A 22,516-nucleotide genomic window follows, 5' to 3' on the forward strand; every position below is an offset into this window, starting at 1 on the left:
GACGGAGTCTCACTCTGTTACTTAGGCTAGAGTACAGTGGCACTATCGCGGCTCACTGGAAACTCTGCCTCCCAGATTCAAGCGATTCTTCTGCCTCAGCCTTCTGAGTAGCTGGGATTACAGGCGTGCGCCACCATGCCCGGCTAATTTTTGTATTTTTAGTAGAGACGGGGTGTCACCACGTTGGTCAGGCTGGTCTCGAACTCCTGACTTTGTGATCTGCCCGCCTCGGCCTCCCAAAGTGCTGGGATTACAGGCTCCTGACCTTTCTTTCCATTCTTTTGTGGTCAAATCTAAGAGCTATGTGGTAGTTCACTATAAGCAACTTGGTTGTTAAATCACTTGGTGTCTTGACTATTTGTGATATATTGTTCATAAAATAGAAGATTTAAGAAAAACTATTATATGCAGATGGATTTTTTTCTACCTAAAGAGGAACAAAAAGGAGTAGACTTTCATAAAAACTTACTGTATCTTCTGTGTGCGTGCGTGCGTGTGTGTGTATGTGTGTGTATGAAACAGGGTCTCAGTCTATCAACCAGGCTGGAGTGCAGTGGCATGATCATAGCTCACTATAGCCTCATCCTCCCAGGCTTGAGTGATCTTCCTGCCTCAGCCTCCTGAGTAGCTGGGACCACAGGTGTGTACTACCATGCTCAGATTTTTTTTATTTTTATTTTTTGTAGAGACGAGGTCTTGCTATATTGCCCAGGCTGGTCTCAAACTCCTGGGCTCAAGCAATACTACCACCTCTGCCTCCCAGAGTGCTAAGATATGGGCATGAGCTATGCCTCTCATATATATTAAAGTTCATGCCCAGCCTCTCATATATATTAAAGTTCACTTATCTGCTATATTTTTTAAAGCCTTTCCCTTGCTATAGCTTCCCAAACTATAAACTACTTATTAGGGCCTGTAAAGACCTGCATAATAAGCTTCATGTCAACCTCCCTAGACAAATCATTTATGCTAGTATCCCCTTTTGCTCACTATGTTTTCTAGTTACTGGCGTAGAATGCACTTGTTTGTTTGTTTTTTTTTTTTTGTTTTTTTTTTTTTGAGATGGAGCCTTGCTCTGTCGCTCAGGCTGGGGTGCAGTGGTGCGATCTCGACTCACTGCAAGCTCTGTCTCCCAGGTTCACGCCATTCTCCTGCCTCAGCCTCCCAGGTAGCTGGGACTACAGGTGCCTGCCACCACGCTCGGCTAATTTTTCGTATTTTTAGTAGAGACGGGGTTTCACCATGTTAGCCAGGATGGTCTCGATCTCCTGACCTTGTGATCTGCCCGCCTCGGCCACCCAAAGTGCTGGGATTACAGGCGTGAGCCACCACGCTCGGCCAAATGCACTAAATTTTCAACTGCCTCAGGGCCTTTGCTCACTGGTTTTCTTTTCCTGAAATGTTTTCCCTTGCTGTTCACCTAACTCACTTCTCTACTCATCTGTTAGCTCCAATTTTACATGTCACTTCTCAAAGAGTATTTCCCTAACACCTAATCTGAAAAAGGTCCCTCTGGTTCTCTTTTATAGATGAGTTTTGATTTTCCTTATCCCAATTTGTAATTATATCTTCAAACATGTACTTACCATTTTAATGCCTGTCTCGCCAACTAGACTGGTAGGTCCATGAGGACAAGAGTCATGACCATCTTTTTCAGCACTGTTTATATACCCAGTTGTTTAGCACAGTGCAATTTACATATAGTGAGATACATGAATCTTAAGGTACGTGGTTTAGTTTTGATAAATGTATACATACATGTAACCCATACCCCATAAACATATAAATTATTTCCATATCCCTAGAATGTTCCCTCTTGCCCACTTTTAATCACTTCCCTGCCCCAGAGGCAAGCATTTCTCTGATTTTTATCTCCATCACACTAATTCTTGAGGATGTTTTAGAACCTTAGTAAGAAGCGAAACTATGCAAGCTTGGTTAGATTAAAATAGATGTGCTTGCCGGGCGCGGTGGCTCACCCCTGTAATCCCAGCACTTTGTGAGGCCGAGGCGGGTGGATTGTCTGAGGTCAGGAGTTCAAGACCAGCCTAGCCAACATGGTAAATCCCTGTCTCTACTAAAAATACAAAAATTAGCCAGTTATGGTGGTGGGCACCTGTAATCTCAGCTACTCCAGAGGTTGAGGCAGGAGAATTGCTAGAACCCGGGAGGTGGAGGTTGCAGTGAGAGCGCGCCATGGCACTCCAGCCCGGGCGACAACAGCGAGACTCCCGTCTCAAAAAAAAAAAAAAGATATGCTTAGAATTGATTATAGATCTTCCAACCCTTGATAATGGCATTTAGAAAGTGTTTTATTTAGATTCAAGTCCTAAGGCTCAGAAAGTTGTGATAGTACACCTTGTTTAGTTAGTGAAGTAGAGGCAAAGTAAGACTTTGAAATTTTAAAAAATTATTTGTTTTAGGACTCATTTCTCTTTTACACTGAGATTCATTTTACATCACCAATGTTTGTCTAATAGATTTATTCTAGGAGATAACTGTTTTTCTACAAAGCTTTTTCTACTTTTCAGTGGAATTAAATTCAGGAGAAATGTTGTCTAGTCCACCGTCCACTCCTGAGCATACATTCTTGTTTTTATGCTTTTCTGTTTATAAGCTGAATGCTTATCTTATTTTCATAATTTTCATTTTAAACTTAATATTCTACTTGAAAGTATTTGCCTTTTTATTCTTAGATTGGTAAGCATATATGCAAAATCAAGGGATTCCTTTGTAATTTTTTTTGTTTTACTTTATTTTTATTCTTAAGAATAATACTTTTTCTTTTCATGCTATCTTGTCTAAGATTGTTCTATTTCTTATAGGGTCATGTAAAAGTTGTTCAATATTTGGTAAAGGAAGTAAATCAGTTCCCTTCTGATATAGAATGCATGAGATACATAGCAACAATTACAGATAAGGTAAGTTTAATATGCTACTGAAGCACATTTTTGTTCTTTGTGGAATGATATGCCAAAGTATGCAGTTAGGAACTTGTTCTTTTTATATTCTGAAAGGTTGGTTACCTGATCTCTTTATGCTTTTGTTTCTCCATTTGTAAAATAGAGGGGTATAATAGTTTTGATAAACTATTTTGAGATTTCTACTGTGGACCATAGTCACAGTGACTACACTAAGGTACTAAACCATTAGCCTAATGAGAAGGCTTCCTAAGGACATGCAGGTTTTTAGGGAAATGGTGTCTTATTTTTGTGGAAGATTGATACATGACTGGACTCAAAGGATAACTTAATTTGGTTTAGTGACTTTTCAGTTTGAGCTTTAACCTCTGGACTTTAATGTGCTCATCAGCTTAAGTTTTATTTGGCCTCTTTATATTATGTTTCATTATATATTTACATAATTCTATTTCCTGCTGTAGGAACTGTTAAAAAAATGTCATCAATGTGTTGAAACCATTGTGAAGGCTAAAGACCAGCAAGCCGCAGAAGCAAATAAGAATGCAAGTATTCTTTTAAAGGAACTTGATCTGGAAAAGGTGAGTGGGAAAAATAATTTTCCTTTTTGTAAATTATTGAGGCTGGGCGTGGTGGCTCACACCTGTAATCCCAACACTTTGGGAGGCTGAGCCCAGGAGTTCGAGATCAGTTTGGTCAACATAGGAGGATGGCCTGAGCCCAGGAGGCAGAGGTTGCAGTGAGCTGTGATTGTGCCACTGCACTCTAGCCTGGGTGACAGAGTGAGACCCCATCTCTACAAAAAAAAATTAAAAAAACAGCTGGGCATGGTGGTGCATGCCTGCAGTCCTAGCTATTCAGGAGGCTGAAATGGAAGGATCACTTGAGTCCAGGAGGTCGAGTGAGCCATAATTACACACTGCAGTCCAGCGTAGGCAACAGATCAAGACTCTGTCTCTAAAAAAAAAGAAAAAAAAATAAATTGCCAGATGTCATGGCTCATGCCTGTAATCCCAGCACTTTGGGAGGCTGAAGAGGGTGGACTGCTTGAGCCCCAGAGTTTGAGACCAGCCTAGGCAACATGGCAAAACCCCATCTCTACAAAAAAAAAAAAAAAAAAAAAAATTAGCCAGGCATGGTGGCAGGTGCCTGTAGTCCCAGCAACTTGGGGAGGGTGAGGTGGAAGGATGGCCTGAGCCCAGGAGGCAGAGGTTGCAGTGACCTGTGATTGTGCCACTGCACTCTAGCCTGGGTGACAGAGTGAGACCCCATCTCAGACAAAAAGAAAATCTGCTAGAATAAACTTGTCACCTGTATGACCAATATTCTTAACAATATATGATTCAAAGGAAATAGGTAATAGATTCTTGAATCACAATCAATCTTTTGATTCTGACGCGTCATTCAAAATAATATATTTTGAGCCCAAATATAAGGGAAGGACTAGATTTTGAGCAAGATCCCAATTTACAGCTGGGTGCGGTAGCTGATACCTGTAATTCCAGCATTTTGGGAGGCCTAGGCGAGAGGATGGCTTGAGCTCAGGAGTTCGAGACCAGGCTGGGCAACATAGTGAGACCTTGCCTCTACTAAAAGTTTAAAAAATTCACCTGGCTTGGTGGTGCACACCTATAGTCCCAGCTCCTCGGGCGGCTGAGGCGAGAGGATCACTTGGGCCTGGGAGGTTGAGGCTGCAATGAGCTATGATTGTGCCACTGTACTCCAGCCTGGGTGACAGAGCAAGACCCTGTCTCAAAAAAAAAAAAATCCTGTCTGGGCATAGTAGCTCATGCCTGTAATCCCAGCACTTTGGGAGGCCGAGGCAGGCGGATCACCTGAGGTTAGGAGTTTGAGACAAGCCTGGCCAACATGGAGAAACCCCATCTCTGCTAAAAATACAAATATTAGCTGGGCGTGGTGGCGCATGCCTGTAGTCCTAGCTACTTAGGAGCCTGAGGCAGGAGAATTGTTTGAACCCGGTAGGCAGAGGTTGCAGTGAGCCGAGATCACAGCACTACACTGTAGCCTGGGTGACAGAGCTAGATTCTGTCTCAAAAAGAAAAAAAAAAATCCCATTTTACCAAATGACATCATTACTGCCTAAGTGGTTTTAACATTGGTGTGTGAAGAAATTTAGTAAAGCATTAGAAATCATTTGTTTATCATAAGATCTGGGTTACAAGTGGTTTATTAGATTCCCAATTAAAGACTATCTAGTATCCTAGGATGTGTGCTATAATGGAAAAATTAAAACAAACTAAAACATTGCCTTTCTGAGGCTCAGTCTGCTTACCTGGAAAATGAGAGTGTTGATACTGAGTTCGGAAATTATATTAAAAGAAAAAACATCATGATTAAGTAGAGTTATTCTAGGAATGCAAGGGATAGCTTAACATGAAAATATTTTGTTGATAATTAAAGGAAGAAACAAAGTATGATTATTGAGAGATGCTAAAATTTTGATAGCAAATTTTGGTTTAAAAAAACTTAGTAAGCTAAAGAGAGAAGAAAAGTTTGCTTACAATCATTAGGAGAAAAAAGATAATAAAAAATGATCATGTGAATAGGCAATTCACAGAAAAATAAATACAGGCTGGGCATGTGTGGTGGCTCACGCCTGTAATCCCAGCACTTTGGGAGGCTGAGGCAGGAGGATCACTTGAGACTAGCAGTTTAAGACCAGCCTGGGCAACAAAGTAGGACCCTGTCTCTACTTAAAAAAAAAATTAAAATAAATTCTATAAAGTAGGAAAGAATCATTTTTGTAATAGCTTCTTGTCAGGATTTTTACAGTGAAATTTATCAGTCATTTGTAAAGATCGTGATAGCTGCATTTTAGGCACATAAATAGATGCCACATAAATGTTTTTTTTAAAATAGCATTAGTGAAATTCACTCCACAAACCGTACAATTTACCCATGTAAAGTTACATAATTCGCAGCTGGGCACAATGGCTCACGCCTGTAATCCTAGCACTTTGGGAGGCTAAGGTGGGCAGATCACCTGAGCTCAGGAGTTCGAGACCAGCCTGGCTAACATGGTGAAACCCCGTCTCTACTAAAAATACAGAAATTAGTCAGGCATGGTGGCACATGCCTGTAATCCCAGCTGCCTGGGAGGCTGAGGCAGAATTGCAGGAACCCGACAGGCAGAGGCTGCAGTAAGCCAACATGGTGCCACTGCACTCCAGCCTGGGTGACAGAGCAAGACTGTGTCTCAAAATAAAATAAATAAAGTTATGTAATTCAGTGTTGTTTAGTATATTCACAGAATTGTACATTTATCAGCAGTCAATTTTGGAACATTATGACTATCATATAAAGAAACCCTGCACTCTATAGCTATCATATTCCCATTCCCCCGCTGCAATCCCTGTGTCCTAGGTAACTGCTAATCTACTTTCTGTCTCTATAGATTTGTCAATTCTGGACTTTTCACATAAATGGAATCATACCATATTTGGTCTTTTGTGACTGGCTTTTTCACTTAGTGAAATGTTTTCAAAATTCTTCCATGTTATAGACGAAATCAGTACTTTATTTCTTTTTATTGCCAAATACAAAACAGTTCTATCCTTAGATAGACCACATTTTGTTTATCTGCTTATCAGTTAATGGACATTGGGTTGCTTCCACTTTTTGGCAATTATAAATAATGCTCAATGATTGTAAGCAACCTTTTCTTGTCTCTTTAGCTTACTAAGTTTTTTTAAACTAAAATTTGCTATCAAAATTTTAGCATCTTTCAATAATCATACTTTTTCTCTTCATTTATTTATCAACAAAATATTAAGCTATCTCTTGCATTCCTAGAATAACTCTACTTGATCATGATACTTTTTCTTTTAATAATGCAATTATAAAAAAGTATACAGGTTTTTGTGTGAAAATGTTTTTATTTCTCTGGAGCATGTACCTATGGATAGAATTACTGAATCATACGCTAGTTCTGTGTTTAACTATTTGAAGGAGTGCCAGATTATTTTCCAAAGTGGCTATACCATTTTATATTCCTACCTGCAGTGTATGAAGGTTTCAATTTCTCCACATCCTCACCAATATTATTATCTGTCTTTTGATTGTAGCCATCCTAGTGGGTGTGAAGTGGGTATCTTGTGACTTGGATTTGGTTTTCCCTGATGGCTAATGATATTGAACATCTATCTTTCTCTGTGCTTATTGGTCATTTGTATGTTTTCTTTGGAGAAATGTCTATTCAGATCCTTTTTCTATTTTTAAAAAATAGTTTTATTGAGGTATATTTGACAAATAAAAATTTGTGTATATTTAAAATGTATAATTTGGTTTTTTTTTAATTAATTTTTTTTTCTTTTTTTTTTTAGAGACAGGGTCTTACTCTGTTGCCAAGGCTGAGTGCAGTGGCATGATTATAGCTCACTAGAGCCTCAAACTCCTGGGCACATGCAATCCTCCTGCCTTCCAAGTAGCTGGAACTACAGGCATAGGTCACCATGCCTGGCTAATTTTCTTATTTTTTTACAGAGATGGGATCTTGCTATATTGCCTAGGCTGGTCTCAAACTCCTGGGCTCAAGCAGTCTTTCCTCCTCAGTCTCCCAAAGTGCTTATATTACAGGCATGAGCCACCACGCCCAGCCTGCATATATAACTTGATGTTTTCATAATCTGTTTTTTAAATGGACTGTCTTCATTCATGAGTTGTAAGTTTTTTTTATGTATTATAGATACAAGTCCCTTACCAGTTGTATGATTTGCAAAAATATTTGTCCCATTTTATAGGTTGACTTTTTACTTTTCTGTTTTTTTGAGACAGTCTCACTCTGTCGCCCAGGTTAGGGTGCGGTGGTGGCATGATCTTGGCTCATTGCAACCTCTGCCTCCCAGGTTCAAGTGATTGTCCTGCCTCAGCCTCTCGAGTAGCTGAGACTACAAGTCTGTGCCACCACACCCAGCTAATTTTTGTATTTTTAGTAGAGATGGGGTTTCACCACGCTGGCTACATTAGTCTCAAACTCCTGACCTCAGGTGATCCACCGACCTTGGCCTCTGAAAGTGCTGGGATTACAGGTGTGAGCCACCACGCCCAGCTGATTTTTTACTTTCTTGATGATTCCTCTGAAGTACAAAAGTTTTCAATTTTGATGGCGTCCAGTTTATTTTTTCTTGATGGCATTTATAAATGTGTTTTGAGAATAACATCCATGAAGATCCCTGTGTATCATAAACAAAAATATCATTTCATTCTTTATTTTACATTACTGCCTTATTGGTAAAATTATATACCTGCTTTATTTGCAGTCAAGAGAAGAGAGCAGAAAGCAGGCTCTTGCCGCTAAAAGAGAAAAAAGAAAAGAAAAGAGAAAAAAGAAAAAAGAGGAACAGAAAAGGAAACAGGAGGAAGATGAAGAAAACAAACCTAAGGAGAATTCAGAACTACCAGAGGATGAAGATGAAGAGGAGAATGATGAAGATGGTGAGAAACAAACCATCTGAATTAATGAGAAAATTCTCCTTTGTTTATCAACTTCATTTTGAGTGCTCTTTGCTCTAGTTAACTCTAGTTAAACATTTGATTACTTTATTAATCTGAAATGGACAATGACTTTTATAGTAAGTATTTCTAAGTGTTTTGCATTGCAAACTAATACAGAGAAACAAGGGGAAAGCAAGCACATAATTTGAAGAAATTCAGTTGTAATTTAAGTCCCCTTGTAAAACATCGCATATATACTAAAAGCAATACAGTAAGAGGTTTGCAACCTTTTTTTGAGATTCTTCTGTAACTCTTCCTCTCCTGATTAGAAGTACAGTTTCTCAGTTTATTTTTAGCTGAGATTCAGGCTCAAGGATATAGAGGCCTGAAATGTCAATAGAGATGGGTTTAGTACTCTCAAAGAGTTATTTATTATACTGTCTGGCAGTGCTTGTAGTAGGCAAATCATTTTGTTCTACTTGAATTCTAATTCTAAAATACAATTTGAAAAGTGCCCTAAATTCAAACTATATTGTGGTTTGGGTTCATGAGACTAGAATTAAGAATATTAAGAATATTGGGCCGGGTGTGGTGGCTCATGTCTGTAATCCCAGCACTTTGGGAGGCCAAGAGTGGATCACAAGGTCAGGAGTTTGAGACCACCCTGACCAATATTGTGAAACCCCCGTCTCTACTAAAAAAAAAAAAAATACAAAATTAGCCTGGGATTGCAGGCGTGGTGGCACATGCCTGTAATCCCAGCTACTCAGGAGGCTAAGGCAGGAGAACTGCTTGAACCCGGGAGGTGGAGGTGGTAAGCTGAGTTCACACCATTGCACTCCAGCCTGGGTGACAGGAGCAAAAAAAAAAAAATATATATTAAGAATATTGCTAATATGTGTGTCCTATACCACCTTAGACAAGAAAATATATTGTATATTTGTTCTAACAACAAATAATAGTAAATTATTTATTAGGCTAACAACAGTAAAGATTTTTTTTGTGTGTTTTTTTTTGAGATGAGGTCTCCCTCTGCCACCTAGATTGGAGTGCACTGGTGCAATCTCGGCTCACTTCAACCTCTGCTCCCCAGGTTCAGGTGATCCTCCCACCTCAGCCTCCCAGGTAGCGGGGACCACAGGTGTGCACCACCACCCCCAGCTAATTTTTGTATTTTTTGTAGAGACAAGATTTCATCATGTTGCCCAGGCTGGTCTTGAACTCCTGAGCTCAAGTAATCAATCCACCTGCCTTGGCCTCCCAAAGTACTGGAATTAATAGGCATGAGCCACTGCGCCTGGCCACAGTAAAAGATTGCTTTATTTCGCCTAGGTGCAGTGGCTCACACCTGTAATCCCAGCACTTTGGGAGGCCAAGCCGGGTGGATCACGAGGTCAGGAGTTTGAGACTGGCCTGGCCAACATGGTGAAACCCCATCTCTACTAAAAGTACAAAAATTAGCCAGGCATGGTGGTGCGTGCCTGTAGTCCTAGCTACCTGGGAGGCAGAGGTTGCAGTGAGCCGATATCGCACCACTCCATTCTAGCCTGGGTGACACAGCAAGACTCCATCTCAAAAAAATGAATAAATAAAGATTTTTTTATTTCTTAGTGAATACTGGTGAAAGGAAAATATGATGTAAAAGACTGAATTATTATGAATTATCAAATATATTCTGTCAGAATTTATTTTGAGATCTGTGACTCTCAGTATGATTTTTATTCTTTTTAACCATTTCAGTGGAGCAAGAAGTTCCCATAGAACCTCCTAGTGCAACCACCACCACCACAATTGGAATCTCTGCAACATCTGCAACATTCACAAATGTGTTTGGGAAAAAACGGGCCAACGTGGTGACAACTCCCAGTGCCAATCGGAAAAATAAGAAGAACAAAACAAAAGAAACCCCTCCTACAGCACATTTAATTTTACCAGAACAACATATGTCTTTAGCCCAACAAAAGGCAGATAAAAATAAAATAAATGGAGAACCTAGAGGTGGTGGTGCAGGTGGGAATAGTGATTCAGATAACTTGGACAGCACAGACTGCAACAGTGAGAGTAGCAGTGGTGGTAAAAGCCAAGAGTTAAATTTTGTGATGGATGTGAATTCCTCTAAATACCCCTCACTGCTCCTTCATTCCCAAGAAGAAAAGACAAGTACTGCTACTTCCAAAACTCAGACACGGTAAATGTTTCTGATTTGTTAACTCTACCTGCACCTTTCCTTCTTCATGCCTGGCACAAGAATTTGAAGTATATTATCCAAGTACAAGTTGTGTTAAACAATTGAATTCTACCACATTATCTATCTTCAATATTCAAAACTGAAATTCACCCATGTCCTCTTGATCATGTGCTAGTTGGGAAATGAGATTATTAGAAATTTTTATAGGATTCATAGTCTGAAGTTGAAAGTATTTGTATGCTTTGATTTTATCTAACTATGTCATTTTTATTGATTATGGTCTAATTTTTGGCATCTGAATCCATTTTAATACTAAAATAAATAATGGGCTCTTTGCTCTATTTCTGTTTTTCTGACTCATTGATTATTTGATGTGCCAAAGTTTAATACGAATATTTCAGCATAACTCTGGCTATAAAGGAATAGTCTCTTGAGTTTCTATCTTAAAACTTATCTTTTATTGTACTTGCTATTTGTCTCTTCTTAGACTTGAAGGTGAAGTGAATCCTAATTCCTTGTCAACCAGCTACAAGACAGTGCCATTGCCATTAAGCTCTCCAAACATAAAGCTGAATCTCACTAGCCCTAAAAGGGGTCAGAAAAGAGAAGAAGGGTGGAAAGAAGTTGTACGAAGGTAAATAGAATTAGTTCCATCTTTTTAATTTTCATATATTTTCCCTTTCTCATGTGAGATGGCTACCTAGTTAATTAATAAATAATTTGAATGTGGTCATTATTTTAAACTGCATTGCCACACTAAATCCAGAATATGCTAAAGCAAAATTAGAAGCAGTGTATAAATTTTGCATGCATATTTTATATGACACAAGAAATTTTGGCTTTTTGGGATAACCTGAGTTGCTTTTTATGTAGTTCAAATGTAAAGACCTTCTCTTTCTTTTTTTCTTTCTCATGTCTCAGTAATTCTAGAACTAAAGTACTAATAATCAGCTTTAGATTCAGAATACATGTCAGCTCATCATTGACCTGAGGCTTTATTTTTTGTTGCTAAGTATGAGCTGTTGATACTGGTTTAAAATGAATAAGCTAGCATGGTTATTCTGTGTGGATTTTAATAATATGGTATTCACTATTTTAACAGGGTCGTTGCAGTTTAGTTGATGTGTATTATTTTGGGCAGATTTGAATGCTTATATTGTGAGTGATTTAAATATAATTTTTGTTTTAAATGGCAGTGTAATTTTTAAAGTTAGGTTCTCTGAAACTGCAGAGGCAATGTAATTTTTAACTTTACTAAATTCAATTCAATATTAAAAGAGATGAGTTTCTAAAATAAAAACTTAATGATTTCCTCTTTAGCATTTGAGAAATGTTATTCTACAAAATGTCCATGAACATACTTGCTGAGACATCTTTTTTAGTAAAGAGACATTTAATTTCATAAGCTCATGTGTATTCTTCATTTTATAGGTCAAAGAAATTGTCTGTTCCAGCCTCAGTCGTGTCCAGGATAATGGGAAGAGGAGGATGCAACATCACTGCAATACAAGATGTTACTGGTGCCCATATTGATGTGGATAAACAAAAAGATAAGAATGGCGAGAGAATGATCACAATAAGGTAATTGTGCAAAATGTATACTGTTAGTTCTGAGTAGAAATTATAAGAAGCATACCTTTGTTAGGTATGGTATAATTAAGAACTTTATTTGATGGTTAAGATTACCTGTTTGTTTTCTTTTTTTAATGTTTTTGGTCTTGTTTGTGTGTTTTTTTTTTCTCCAGGGGTGGCACAGAATCAACAAGATATGCAGTTCAACTAATCAATGCACTCATTCAAGATCCTGCTAAGGAACTGGAAGACTTGATTCCTAAAAATCATATCAGAACACCTGCCAGCACTAAATCAATTCATGCTAACTTCTCATCTGGAGTAGGTACCACAGCAGCTTCCAGTAAAAATGCATTTCCTTTGGGTGCTCCAACTCTTGTAACTTCACAGGCAACAACGTTATCTACGTTCCAGCCCGCTAATAAACTTAATAAGAATGTTACAACAAATGTACGTTCTTCTTTCCCAGTTTCTCTACCCTTAGCTTATCCTCACCCTCATTTTGCCCTGCTGGCTGCTCAAACTATGCAACAGATTCGGCATCCTCGCTTACCCATGGCCCAGTTTGGAGGAACCTTCTCACCTTCTCCTAACACATGGGGACCATTCCCAGTGAGACCTGTGAATCCTGGCAACACAAATAGCTCTCCAAAGCATAATAACACAAGCCGTCTACCTAACCAGAACGGGACTGTTTTACCCTCAGAGTCTGCTGGACTAGCTACTGCCAGTTGTCCTATCACTGTCTCTTCTGTAGTTGCTGCCAATCAGCAACTGTGTGTCACTAATACCCGGACTCCTTCATCAGTCAGAAAGCAGTTGTTTGCCTGTGTGCCTAAGACGAGTCCTCCAGCAACAGTGATTTCTTCTGTGACAAGCACTTGTAGTTCCCTGCCTTCTGTCTCCTCTGCACCTATCACTAGCGGGCAAGCTCCTACCACATTTCTAACTGCAAGTACTTCTCAAGCACAGCTTTCTTCACAAAAGATGGAGTCTTTCTCTGCTGTGCCACCCACCAAAGAGAAAGTGTCCACACAGGACCAGCCCCTGGCAAACCTATGTACCCCATCTTCAGCTGCAAACAGTTGCAGTAGCTCTGCCAGCAACACCCCGGGAGCTCCAGAAACTCACCCATCCAGTAGTCCCACTCCTACTTCTAGTAACACACAAGAAGAGGCACAGCCATCCAGTGTGTCTGATTTAAGTCCTATGTCAATGCCTTTTGCATCTAACTCAGAACCTGCTCCATTGACTTTGACATCACCCAGAATGGTTGCTGCTGATAATCAGGACACCAGTAATTTACCTCAGTTAGCTGTACCAGCACCTCGAGTTTCTCATCGAATGCAGCCCAGAGGTTCTTTTTACTCCATGGTACCAAATGCAACTATTCACCAGGATCCCCAGTCTATTTTTGTTACAAATCCAGTTACTTTAACACCACCTCAAGGCCCACCAGCTACAGTGCAGCTTTCTTCAGCTGTGAACATCATGAATGGTTCTCAGATGCACATAAACCCAGCAAATAAATCTTTGCCACCTACATTTGGCCCAGCCACACTTTTCAATCACTTCAGCAGTCTTTTTGATAGTAGTCAGGTGCCAGCTAACCAGGGTTGGGGAGATGGTCCACTGTCCTCACGAGTGGCTGCAGATGCCTCTTTCACTGTTCAGTCAGCGTTTCTGGGTAACTCAGTGCTTGGACACTTGGAAAACATGCATCCTGATAACTCAAAGGCACCTGGCTTCAGACCACCTTCCCAGCGAGTTTCTACTAGTCCAGTTGGTAAGTTATTAACTATTGCTGCAGTTCAGTTTGGAGCGCCTACGGCCTAATCTCACCTTAAGTGGACAAAAAAAGTAGCAAGAGGTAAATCACTCACATATAATGAGCTGCTTTAGATTCTCTCTATGATCTTTCTGTCCCTCATAGTAAGGGAGTTACACCATGGTGTAAGTCCATTTTCTTGGTGTCTATTCATATTAATAAAATTGGTGTCTATTCATGTTAATAAAAAAAACTCCAGGGATGTTTCAAGGATTCCAAATTTACAGACTTTAAAAAAATCAGTGATTGTTTGCATTTCTTAGATTTAAAAAATTGAAGTTGCAAAGGTGTTTAGGCACCAGTTCATAATTTACATTGTTTAATAGTATTCTGTGTTGTTTATTTTAGGTGTAGCTATTCATTTTTTATGTATTTTCTTTTTTATTTTTATTATTTTGTTTTATTTTTTTGAGACAGGGTCTCACTCTATCACCCAGGCTGGAGTGCAGTGGCCCAGTCTCAGCTCACTTCTACCTCCACCTCCTAGGCTCAAGCATTTCTCGTGCCTCAGCCTTTCAAGTAGCTGGGACTACAGGCATGCGCCACCATGCCCAGCTAATTTTTTGTATTTTTAGTAGACAGGGTTTCGCCATGTTGCCCAGGCTGGTCTCGAACTCCTGAGGTCAGGCAGTATCCGCCTGCCTTGGCCTCCCAAAGTGCTATGATTACAGGCGTGAGTCACTGCGCCCAGCCTAGATACAGCTATTTGAAGAGACCCAGTCATTTATAGGCTCTTACTTTTGAAAGACCAACATAGATTTAGCTATTGCTTCTTTGAAATTATAAATTAGCTGCTGAGGCATTATGAGAAATATATAGACAGATTTGAGGTCAGTTTTGGCTTGGAGATATTTGGAGAACCAGAATCTGTTTTCTGTAGTTTAAGAGCCAAATTTTAGTCTAATCTGCACTGTTCTGAAAAACAAATTAAAAATGTGACTGACCCAGAATGTGGCACTACTGCCTCTTAGCATTTCTCTTCCAGTTGGAAAACTGCCCCATATCCCATGCTACCTTGTTGCTAATTATAAACTGATCTATGTTGTTTAAAATTATTTGTGAGTTATGAATATGGCATAGCCTTAGCTTTCATTTCAGATATGTTTCCATTTACTTGTCTATTCAGGAAAACATAGTTGTTATGTTGTATTTCAAATAGAAATAGAAGGCTTCATGTGACTATCTGTGGTCCAAAATATTCTCTAATTTTTTTTCCCTTCCTCTCTGTAAATAGACATATATTATGACTTTTCATTTGGGGAAAGTAGTATAGAATTTGAGAAGCCTCAGGGTGAAAGAAGAGCTCATTGCCAGTACCCAGGATGTGATAGAAAGCATTAGTCCTTGACCTTCCTTTTAGGTCCTGGGATTAATAAGCTTGGCCCCATTTCTTAACTGCTTGTATGGTTTCTTTTGTTGATGCTCTTTTCATGGATATAGTTTACTTTCCTAGTTTTCAGGTAAGAGGTAGTAATACTGACTGAGCGTGGTGGTTCATGCCTGTAATCCCAGCACTTTGGGAAGCTGAGGCGAGGGGTTTACATGAGGTCAGGAGTTTGAGACCAGCCTGGCCAATAGGGTGAAACCCCGTCTCTACTAAAAATATAAAAAATAGCCGGGCATGATGGTGCAGGTCTGTAGTCCCAGCTACTTGCGAGGCTGAGGCACAAGAATCACTTGAACCCAGAAGACGGAGGTTGCAGTAAGCTGAAATCATGCCACAGCACTCCAGCCTGAACAAGAGACTGTCAGGAAAAAAAAAAAAAAGTAATACTTAAGAAGATGGGGAAAGATATAGAGACAATTGAAACCATCATACACGGTAGGTAGGAATGTAAAATGGTACATCCGCTTTGGAAAAACAGTTTCACAGTTCCTCAGAAAGTTAGGCATGAGTGATTATATGATCCCGTTATTCTACTCCTAGGGAAGATATATGTCTATAGAAAAACCAATGTTCATAGCAACATTATTCTTAATAGCCAAAATGTAGAAACAACTGAATGTTCATTAACTGACAAGCAGATAAACAAAATGTGGTATATCTATAGAACGTAATATTTTGTATTTGGTATAAAAAGAAATAAAGGGCTGGGCATGGTGGCTCACGCCTATAATCCCAGCACTTTGGGAGGCCAAGGTGGACGGATCATGAGGTCAGGAGTTCGAGACCAGCCTGGCCAACATGGTAAAACCCTGTCTCTACTAAAATACAAAACATTAGCTGGGTATGGTGGTATGCTCCTGTAGTCCCAGCTACTCAGGAGGCTGAGGCAGGGGAATCACTTGAACATGGGAGGTGGAGTTTGCAGTGAGCTGAGATTACGCCACTGCACTCCAGCCTGGCGACAGAGCAAGACTCAGTCTCAAAAAAAAAAAGAAGTACTGATTCATGCTATAATATGGATGAACTTTGAAACATTTTACTAAATGAAAGAAGCCAGTCACAAAAGACCAGATATTTATTTTATGATTCCATTTATGTGAAACATCCAGATTAGCAAATCCATAGAGACAGAAAGTAGATTAGTGGTTACCTAGGATGAAGGGATGATTGGAGGGTAGGTGATAGCTTAGGAGTGCAGAATTTCCTTTTCTTTCTTTTCTTTTTTTTGGAGACAGGGCTTCACTCTGTTGCCCAGGCTGGAGTGCAGTGGCGTGATCATGGCTCATTGAAGCCTCAACCTCCTGGGCTTCAAGCACTTATTCTACTTTGGCATGCCAAAGAGATAGGATTGTGGGTGTGAGCCACCATGCTCAGCTTCAGAGTTTCTTTTTAGGATAACAGAAAGGTTCTAAAATTGATGTGGCCATGAATGCACAATTCTGTGAATATACAAAAAGCTATTGAATAGTATAACTTCAAATGAGTAAATTATATGGTTTGTGAATTAAATCTCAGTAAAGCTAATAAAAAGTACATTTATGTGGCATCTACATTTATGTCCCTAATATGTACATCATGATCTTTAAAAGCTATCATTATCAGCTGGGCATGGTGGCTCACACCTGTAATCCCAGCACTTTGGGAGGCTGAGTAGGGTGGATCACTTGAAGTCAGGAGGTCAAGACCAGCCTGGCCAACATGGGGAAACCCCCGTCTCTACCAAACATACTGAATTTAGCCAGGCATGGTGGTGGGTGCCTGTAATCCCAGCTGCTCGGTAGGCTGAGGCAGGAGAATTGCTTGCAACTGGGAGGCAGAGGTTTCAGTGAGCTGAGATTGTGCCACTATACTCAGCCTGGGCAATAGAGCGAGATTCTGTCTCCAAAAAAAAAAAAAAAAAAAAAAAAAAAGGCTATCATGATCTTTACAAAAGACTGACAGATTTCACTGTAAAAATATTGACAGTGGCCAGGTGTAGTGGCTCACATCTGTGATTTGAGTACTTTGGAAGGCCAAGTCAGGAGGATCACTTGAACCCAGGAGTTCGAGACCACCCTAGGCAGCATAGTGGGACCCTGTCTCGATAAAAAATAAATTTAAAACTTAGCTCAGTGTGGGGCCAGGCGCAGTGGCTCACGCCTGTAATCCCAACACTTTGGGAGGCCGAGGCGGGCGGATCATGAGGTCAGGAGATCGAGACCATCCTGGCTAACACGGTGAAACCCTGTCTCTACTTAAAATACAAAAAAATTAGGCCGGGCGCGGTGGCTCAAGCCTGTAATCCCAGCACTTTGGGAGGCCGAGACGGGTGGATCACGAGGTCAGGAGATCGAGACCATCCTGGCTAACACGGTGAAACCCCGTCTCTACTAAAAAAAATACAAAAAACTAGCCGGGCGACGAGGCGGGCGCCTGTAGTCCCAACTACTCGGGAGGCTGAGACAGGAGAATGGCGTGAACCCGGGAGGCGGAGCTTGCAGTGAGCTGAGAGCCGGCCACTGCACTCCAGCCTTGGTGGCAGAGCAAGACTCCGTCTCAAAAAAAAAAAAAAAAAAAAAAAAAAAAAAAAAATTAGCCAGGCGTGGTGGCGGTCACCTGTAGTCCCAGCTACTTGGGAGGCTGAGGCAGGGGAATGGCGTGAACCCAGGAGGCAGAGCTTGCAGTGAGCCAAGATCACGCCACTGGACTCCAGCCTGGGCGACAGAGCAAGACTCCATCTAAAAAAAAAAAAAAAAAATTAGCTCAGTGTGGTGGCACACGTTTGTAGTCCCAGCTACTGAGTGGGGCTAGGCAAGAGGATTGCTTGAGCCCAGAGGTTGAGGCTGCAGTGAGCTATGATCACACCACTGCACTCTAGCCTGAGTGACAGAGCAGGACCCTGTCTCAAAATAAAAACCAAAAAAAACAAGAGGTTATTATAAAAATTATTCATTTCAATAAAAAACAAAAGAAATGATTCATTTCCTACTTACAGACTTTTTAAAGCCACATTCAGTATTCTCACTACCTCTAGATTTTGCTAACATCTACTTTGGTTAGCACTAGAAAATTTAATTTTTTTTGTCCAGGAAAGCACAAAGTAATAATTGCCTACTGTTGCCTACCACGATAACAAAAGTCTGAAAGAAGTAGGAAATGCATTACGTTACCCACATGTCCAGAGTAGGTAAATCTATAGAGACAAAAGATTAGTGATTGCTTAGAAATGGAAATATGAGGCCAGGTGCAGTGGCTTATGCCTGTAATCCCAGCACTTTGGGAGGTCAGGGTGGGCGGATCATGAAGTCAGGAGATCGAGATCATCCTGGCCAACATGGGGAAACCCAGTCTCTACTAAAAATACAAAAAATTAGCCGGGTGTGGTGGCGGACGCTTGTAGTCCCAGCTACTCGGGAGGCTGAGGCAGGAGAATGGCATGAACCCGGAAGGCGGAGCTTGCAGTGAGCTGAGATCGTGCCACTGCACTCCAGCCTGGTTGACAGAGTGAGACTCCGTCTCAAAAAAAAAAAAAGAAAGAAATGGAAATAATGAGGGTGAGGACCCAGTGAATGACAGGTAATGAGTATGGAGTTTCTTTTAAGGGAGACAAAAATGTTCTAACATTGATTGTGGTGATGGTTGCACAATCCTGTGAATATACTAAAATCCAATGAATTATATACTTTAAATGGGTGAATTATATGGTATGTGAATTACATCTCAAAGTCATTTTTTTTTTAATGATGGGGAAATCAAACTGAAAATAAGACCTGCTTAAAAGAAATTTTGACAATCAATGTTGATATTAACTACTTTTTCCTGAAATAAGAAACCATAATCCTTTTCCAGACCTTCAACCTCTTTTCCTAATACATTCTTCAGAGAAAGTAATGGAGTTTAAGAAGATGGCTAAGTTCAGATTTATACAAACTAGATAGAAACTTTGATATATTTTGCAACTGTTGATATTTTCTATCAGATAGAATGCTGAAATTATCCTTAGTAGTATGCTTTTCCTCCTTGTGAGGAAGGAAACACTGGTAGATTTTGTTACTTATCTTCTGTAGGAAATGACTATAGTTATATAGATGAAAAGCTGTACTTTGAGATTGACTACAAAAGGGAATGCAGAAGTTATTGTTGGGCGCTACTTAGTTACAGCATAGTCTCATTTCATATCCCCTCCATTTAAAAGCTTTGAGATTCATCTAGAACATTACTCCAGGTGACTGACACTCTTAAACATTGAGCCCATTTTTCCGTATGTAGTGCTGTTTGGCGATATTCTTCTGGACTGTAAGAAAAAAATGGATTTGGCCATACAATATCACATAGATGGATTATTTTTGCTGTGGTCTATGAAAATGAGCCACATGCTATCTTTTATTTATTTGTTTGGTTATTTTTACAGCTTATCTCACCTTGGTGGAAGTCTTCTTGGGCTTTCAATTTTAAAGTTTTAGCTAATTGGATGTCTTGGACCTGTTTTATTTCAGGGTTACCATCCATTGACCCATCAGGCAGCTCCCCATCTTCCTCTTCTGCTCCTCTGACAAGTTTTTCCGGCATACCAGGAACAAGGGTTTTCCTGCAAGGGCCAGCTCCTGTTGGGACTCCTAGTTTCAACAGACAACATTTTTCTCCCCATCCTTGGACAAGCGCCTCAAACTCATGTAGGAATCCTGGCGGAACTCTTCCCAAAGAGTTTTGAATAAGTTATTAAATCATTTATTTCAGCTATAACACCATGTTATAACTTTAGTAAACTAAATGGTATACCGATGCCCAAGGTTTGTTCTGTAGTCATGTGAAAAAATTGTCAGTCATTTGTAGCATAGAAAACTTGAGAATTATTCTTTCAAGCCAAAAATGTTTTACCCTAGAACTTGGATCAAGAAAAGAGGTACTAGACTGGGTGCAGTGGCTGACACCTGTAATCCCAGCACTTTGGGAGGCCTAGGCAAGAGGATCGCTTGAGCCCAGCAGTTGGAGACCAGCCTGGGCAACAGCAAGACCCTGTCCCTATTTAAAAAAAAAAAACAAAAAAACAAAAAAAAAAACAGGTACTGCAAGTAGTTTTGCAAAAGGACCCTTTGGAAGCAGTGTTGTAAAATTATTTCTTAAATCTGGAAAGAAGTTGAATTTATGTATATGGTCAGTTTGGTGTGATTTCTCATGTATTTTTACATTTTATGAAACTGTATTGCCTTTTATAAGTTAAAATATTCCTTTGTTCTATTGATTGATTGATTGATTGATTGAGACAGTGTCTTGCTCTGTTGCTCTGGGTGGAGTACAGTAGCGTGATCTTGGCTGCCTCCCAGGCTCAAGCGATTCTCCTGCCTCAGCCTCCTGAGCAGCTGGGATTACAGGTGCCTGCCACTATGCCTGGCTAATTTTTATATTTTTAGTAGAGACAGGGTTTCACCATGTTGGCCAGGCTGGTCTCAAACTTCTAACCTTGGGTGATCCGCCTGCCTCAGCCTCCCAAAGTGCTGAGATTACAGGGGTGAGCCACCTGCCTGGCCCCTTTGTTCTGTTTATTTCAATGTTTAGAACAGATGAAGTATGTGGAATTGAACAGAATTGGATTTTTTTTTTTTAATGAGCATCATGAGGTAGTCAGTATTGACTTTTTTGACAAGGAAAATTACCCAAATCACCCAAGAGTTCCATTAAGAAGCAAAGCTGTGAATCAAAATTGTATAATGCTTTGCTAACATTTGACCTTATTTCCTTATAGAAAAAAAAAAAAGGACTGTAGAAAGGGAACAAAGAAAAGACTAACAGGTATAAAGGGTCACCAGATGTTTTCTAGAAAATATGCTAGGTACTGTGCAAATATTGCCACATTTAAGTTAATTTTAAAATGTGGCCGGGCGCGGTGGCACACATCTGTAATCCCAGCGCTTTGGGAGGCTGAGGCGGGCAGATCATCTGAGGTCAGGAGTTCGAGACCAGCCTGACCAACATGGAGAAACCCCCGTCTCTACTGAAAATACAAAATAAGCTGGGTGAGGTGGTGCATGCCTGTAATCCTAGCTACCCGGGAGGCTGAGGCAGGAGAATCGCTTGAACCCAAGAGGCAGAGGTTGTGGTGAGCCGAGATCACGCCATTGCACTCCAGCCTGGGCAACAAGAGCGAAACTCTGTCTCCAAAAAAAAAAAAAAAAAAAAGTGACAATAATGAATAATGTTTTGAGAAGATTATTTAGAGCTAGAATAAAAGCAAATGTGTCCTGCTTCCTTTCTAGCATTGTTTAGTTCAATTGGGAAAACATTTTTTAGACTACTGTTGTATACTTATTATAGGCAGAAGTAGCATAGGATAATGTTTATAGAAATTATATTTTATTTGAATGTTCTTTTAAAATGAAAATTTCTTTACAGAACCTATGTTGTGGAATAGATCTTTCCAACAAGGTTTCTCATATTCTTACAGTTTTTATATGTAATAAAACAATAGAGAAATATTTTGCCACCAGGTGACTCTCCTATTCCATCTGTTTCTTCGGAATCATCTTCACCTCTTTCAGCCACTTCTGCCCCACCAACATTGGGCCAACCAAAAGGAGTCAGTGCCAGTCAGGATCGAAAGATACCTCCCCCAATTGGAACAGAGAGACTGGCCCGAATTCGGCAAGGAGGGTCTGTTGCACAAGCCCCGGTGGGGACCAGTTTTGTCGCTCCCGTTGGACACAGTGGAATCTGGTCATTTGGTGTCAATGCTGTGTCAGGTAAAATTGCCTTGCTCTCTCTCTGGAGGGATATCTTAAGTAAGTTGTAGGTTTGCCATTAAAACTTAGTTCCTTAGAAAAACAAAAAAAACTTAGTTCCTTTGTTTAACACTCAATTAGGGAAGGGTGTTTATGTCTTTGAGGAGTTCAATCCAATTTCAGAGTCTGGAATATTGGTTGAGGTAATATATAGAGTTGATCAGAAACAAAAGATTCAAAGTGTGTGTCCTTTCTCTCTTAAGCAGTCATTTGAGTTCTTTCAGACAGCACTTAATCTTTTGAAAGACAGGGTAAAGTGGAGTATTCAGAGGACTTTACCTAGTTTTTCAGGAACTGGTTTCTTTGGCTAGCAAGACTGTGATAAATATGCTTTGAGCTCTTCAGAGGAAAGATTTCAATAACATTTGGTAACGTTTGGTAATAACAGTGGTAATATTTTGTTGTTTTATCCAA

The 22,516-nt window shown here is 40.0% G+C and overlaps 1 protein-coding gene and 1 non-coding gene across 16 annotated transcripts in view; one reads left to right on the forward strand and one right to left on the reverse strand.

The window, feature by feature from the left end:
- Window positions 1-22,516, forward strand: part of LOC104681761 (ankyrin repeat and KH domain-containing protein 1) — a 141,854-nt gene that overhangs the window by 107,287 nt on the left and 12,051 nt on the right. For 8 of the 15 annotated variants that reach the window (XM_030927693.1, XM_030927694.1, XM_030927702.1 and 5 more), the window contains 9 exons: window positions 2,826-2,921; window positions 3,383-3,499; window positions 8,198-8,372; window positions 10,113-10,560; window positions 11,048-11,194; window positions 11,992-12,141; window positions 12,306-13,918; window positions 19,823-19,999; window positions 21,812-22,063. In XM_030927693.1, the coding sequence (XP_030783553.1) occupies window positions 2,826-2,921; window positions 3,383-3,499; window positions 8,198-8,372; window positions 10,113-10,560; window positions 11,048-11,194; window positions 11,992-12,141; window positions 12,306-13,918; window positions 19,823-19,999; window positions 21,812-22,063 (3,175 nt within the window). The remainder of the gene's footprint in view (window positions 1-2,825; window positions 2,922-3,382; window positions 3,500-8,197; window positions 8,373-10,112; window positions 10,561-11,047; window positions 11,195-11,991; window positions 12,142-12,305; window positions 13,919-19,822; window positions 20,000-21,811; window positions 22,064-22,516) is intronic. The other 7 variants (XM_030927697.1, XM_030927699.1, XM_010388146.2 and 4 more) reach the window with 3 other exon arrangements.
- LOC115896689 lies at window positions 11,472-11,548 on the reverse strand. The gene has a single exon (XR_004056593.1). It is a non-coding gene; the product is annotated as a small nucleolar RNA SNORD45 (small nucleolar RNA).

Source organism: Rhinopithecus roxellana, chromosome 3 (assembly GCF_007565055.1).
Source record: "Rhinopithecus roxellana isolate Shanxi Qingling chromosome 3, ASM756505v1, whole genome shotgun sequence".
Classification (NCBI taxonomy): Eukaryota; Metazoa; Chordata; class Mammalia; order Primates; family Cercopithecidae; genus Rhinopithecus; species Rhinopithecus roxellana.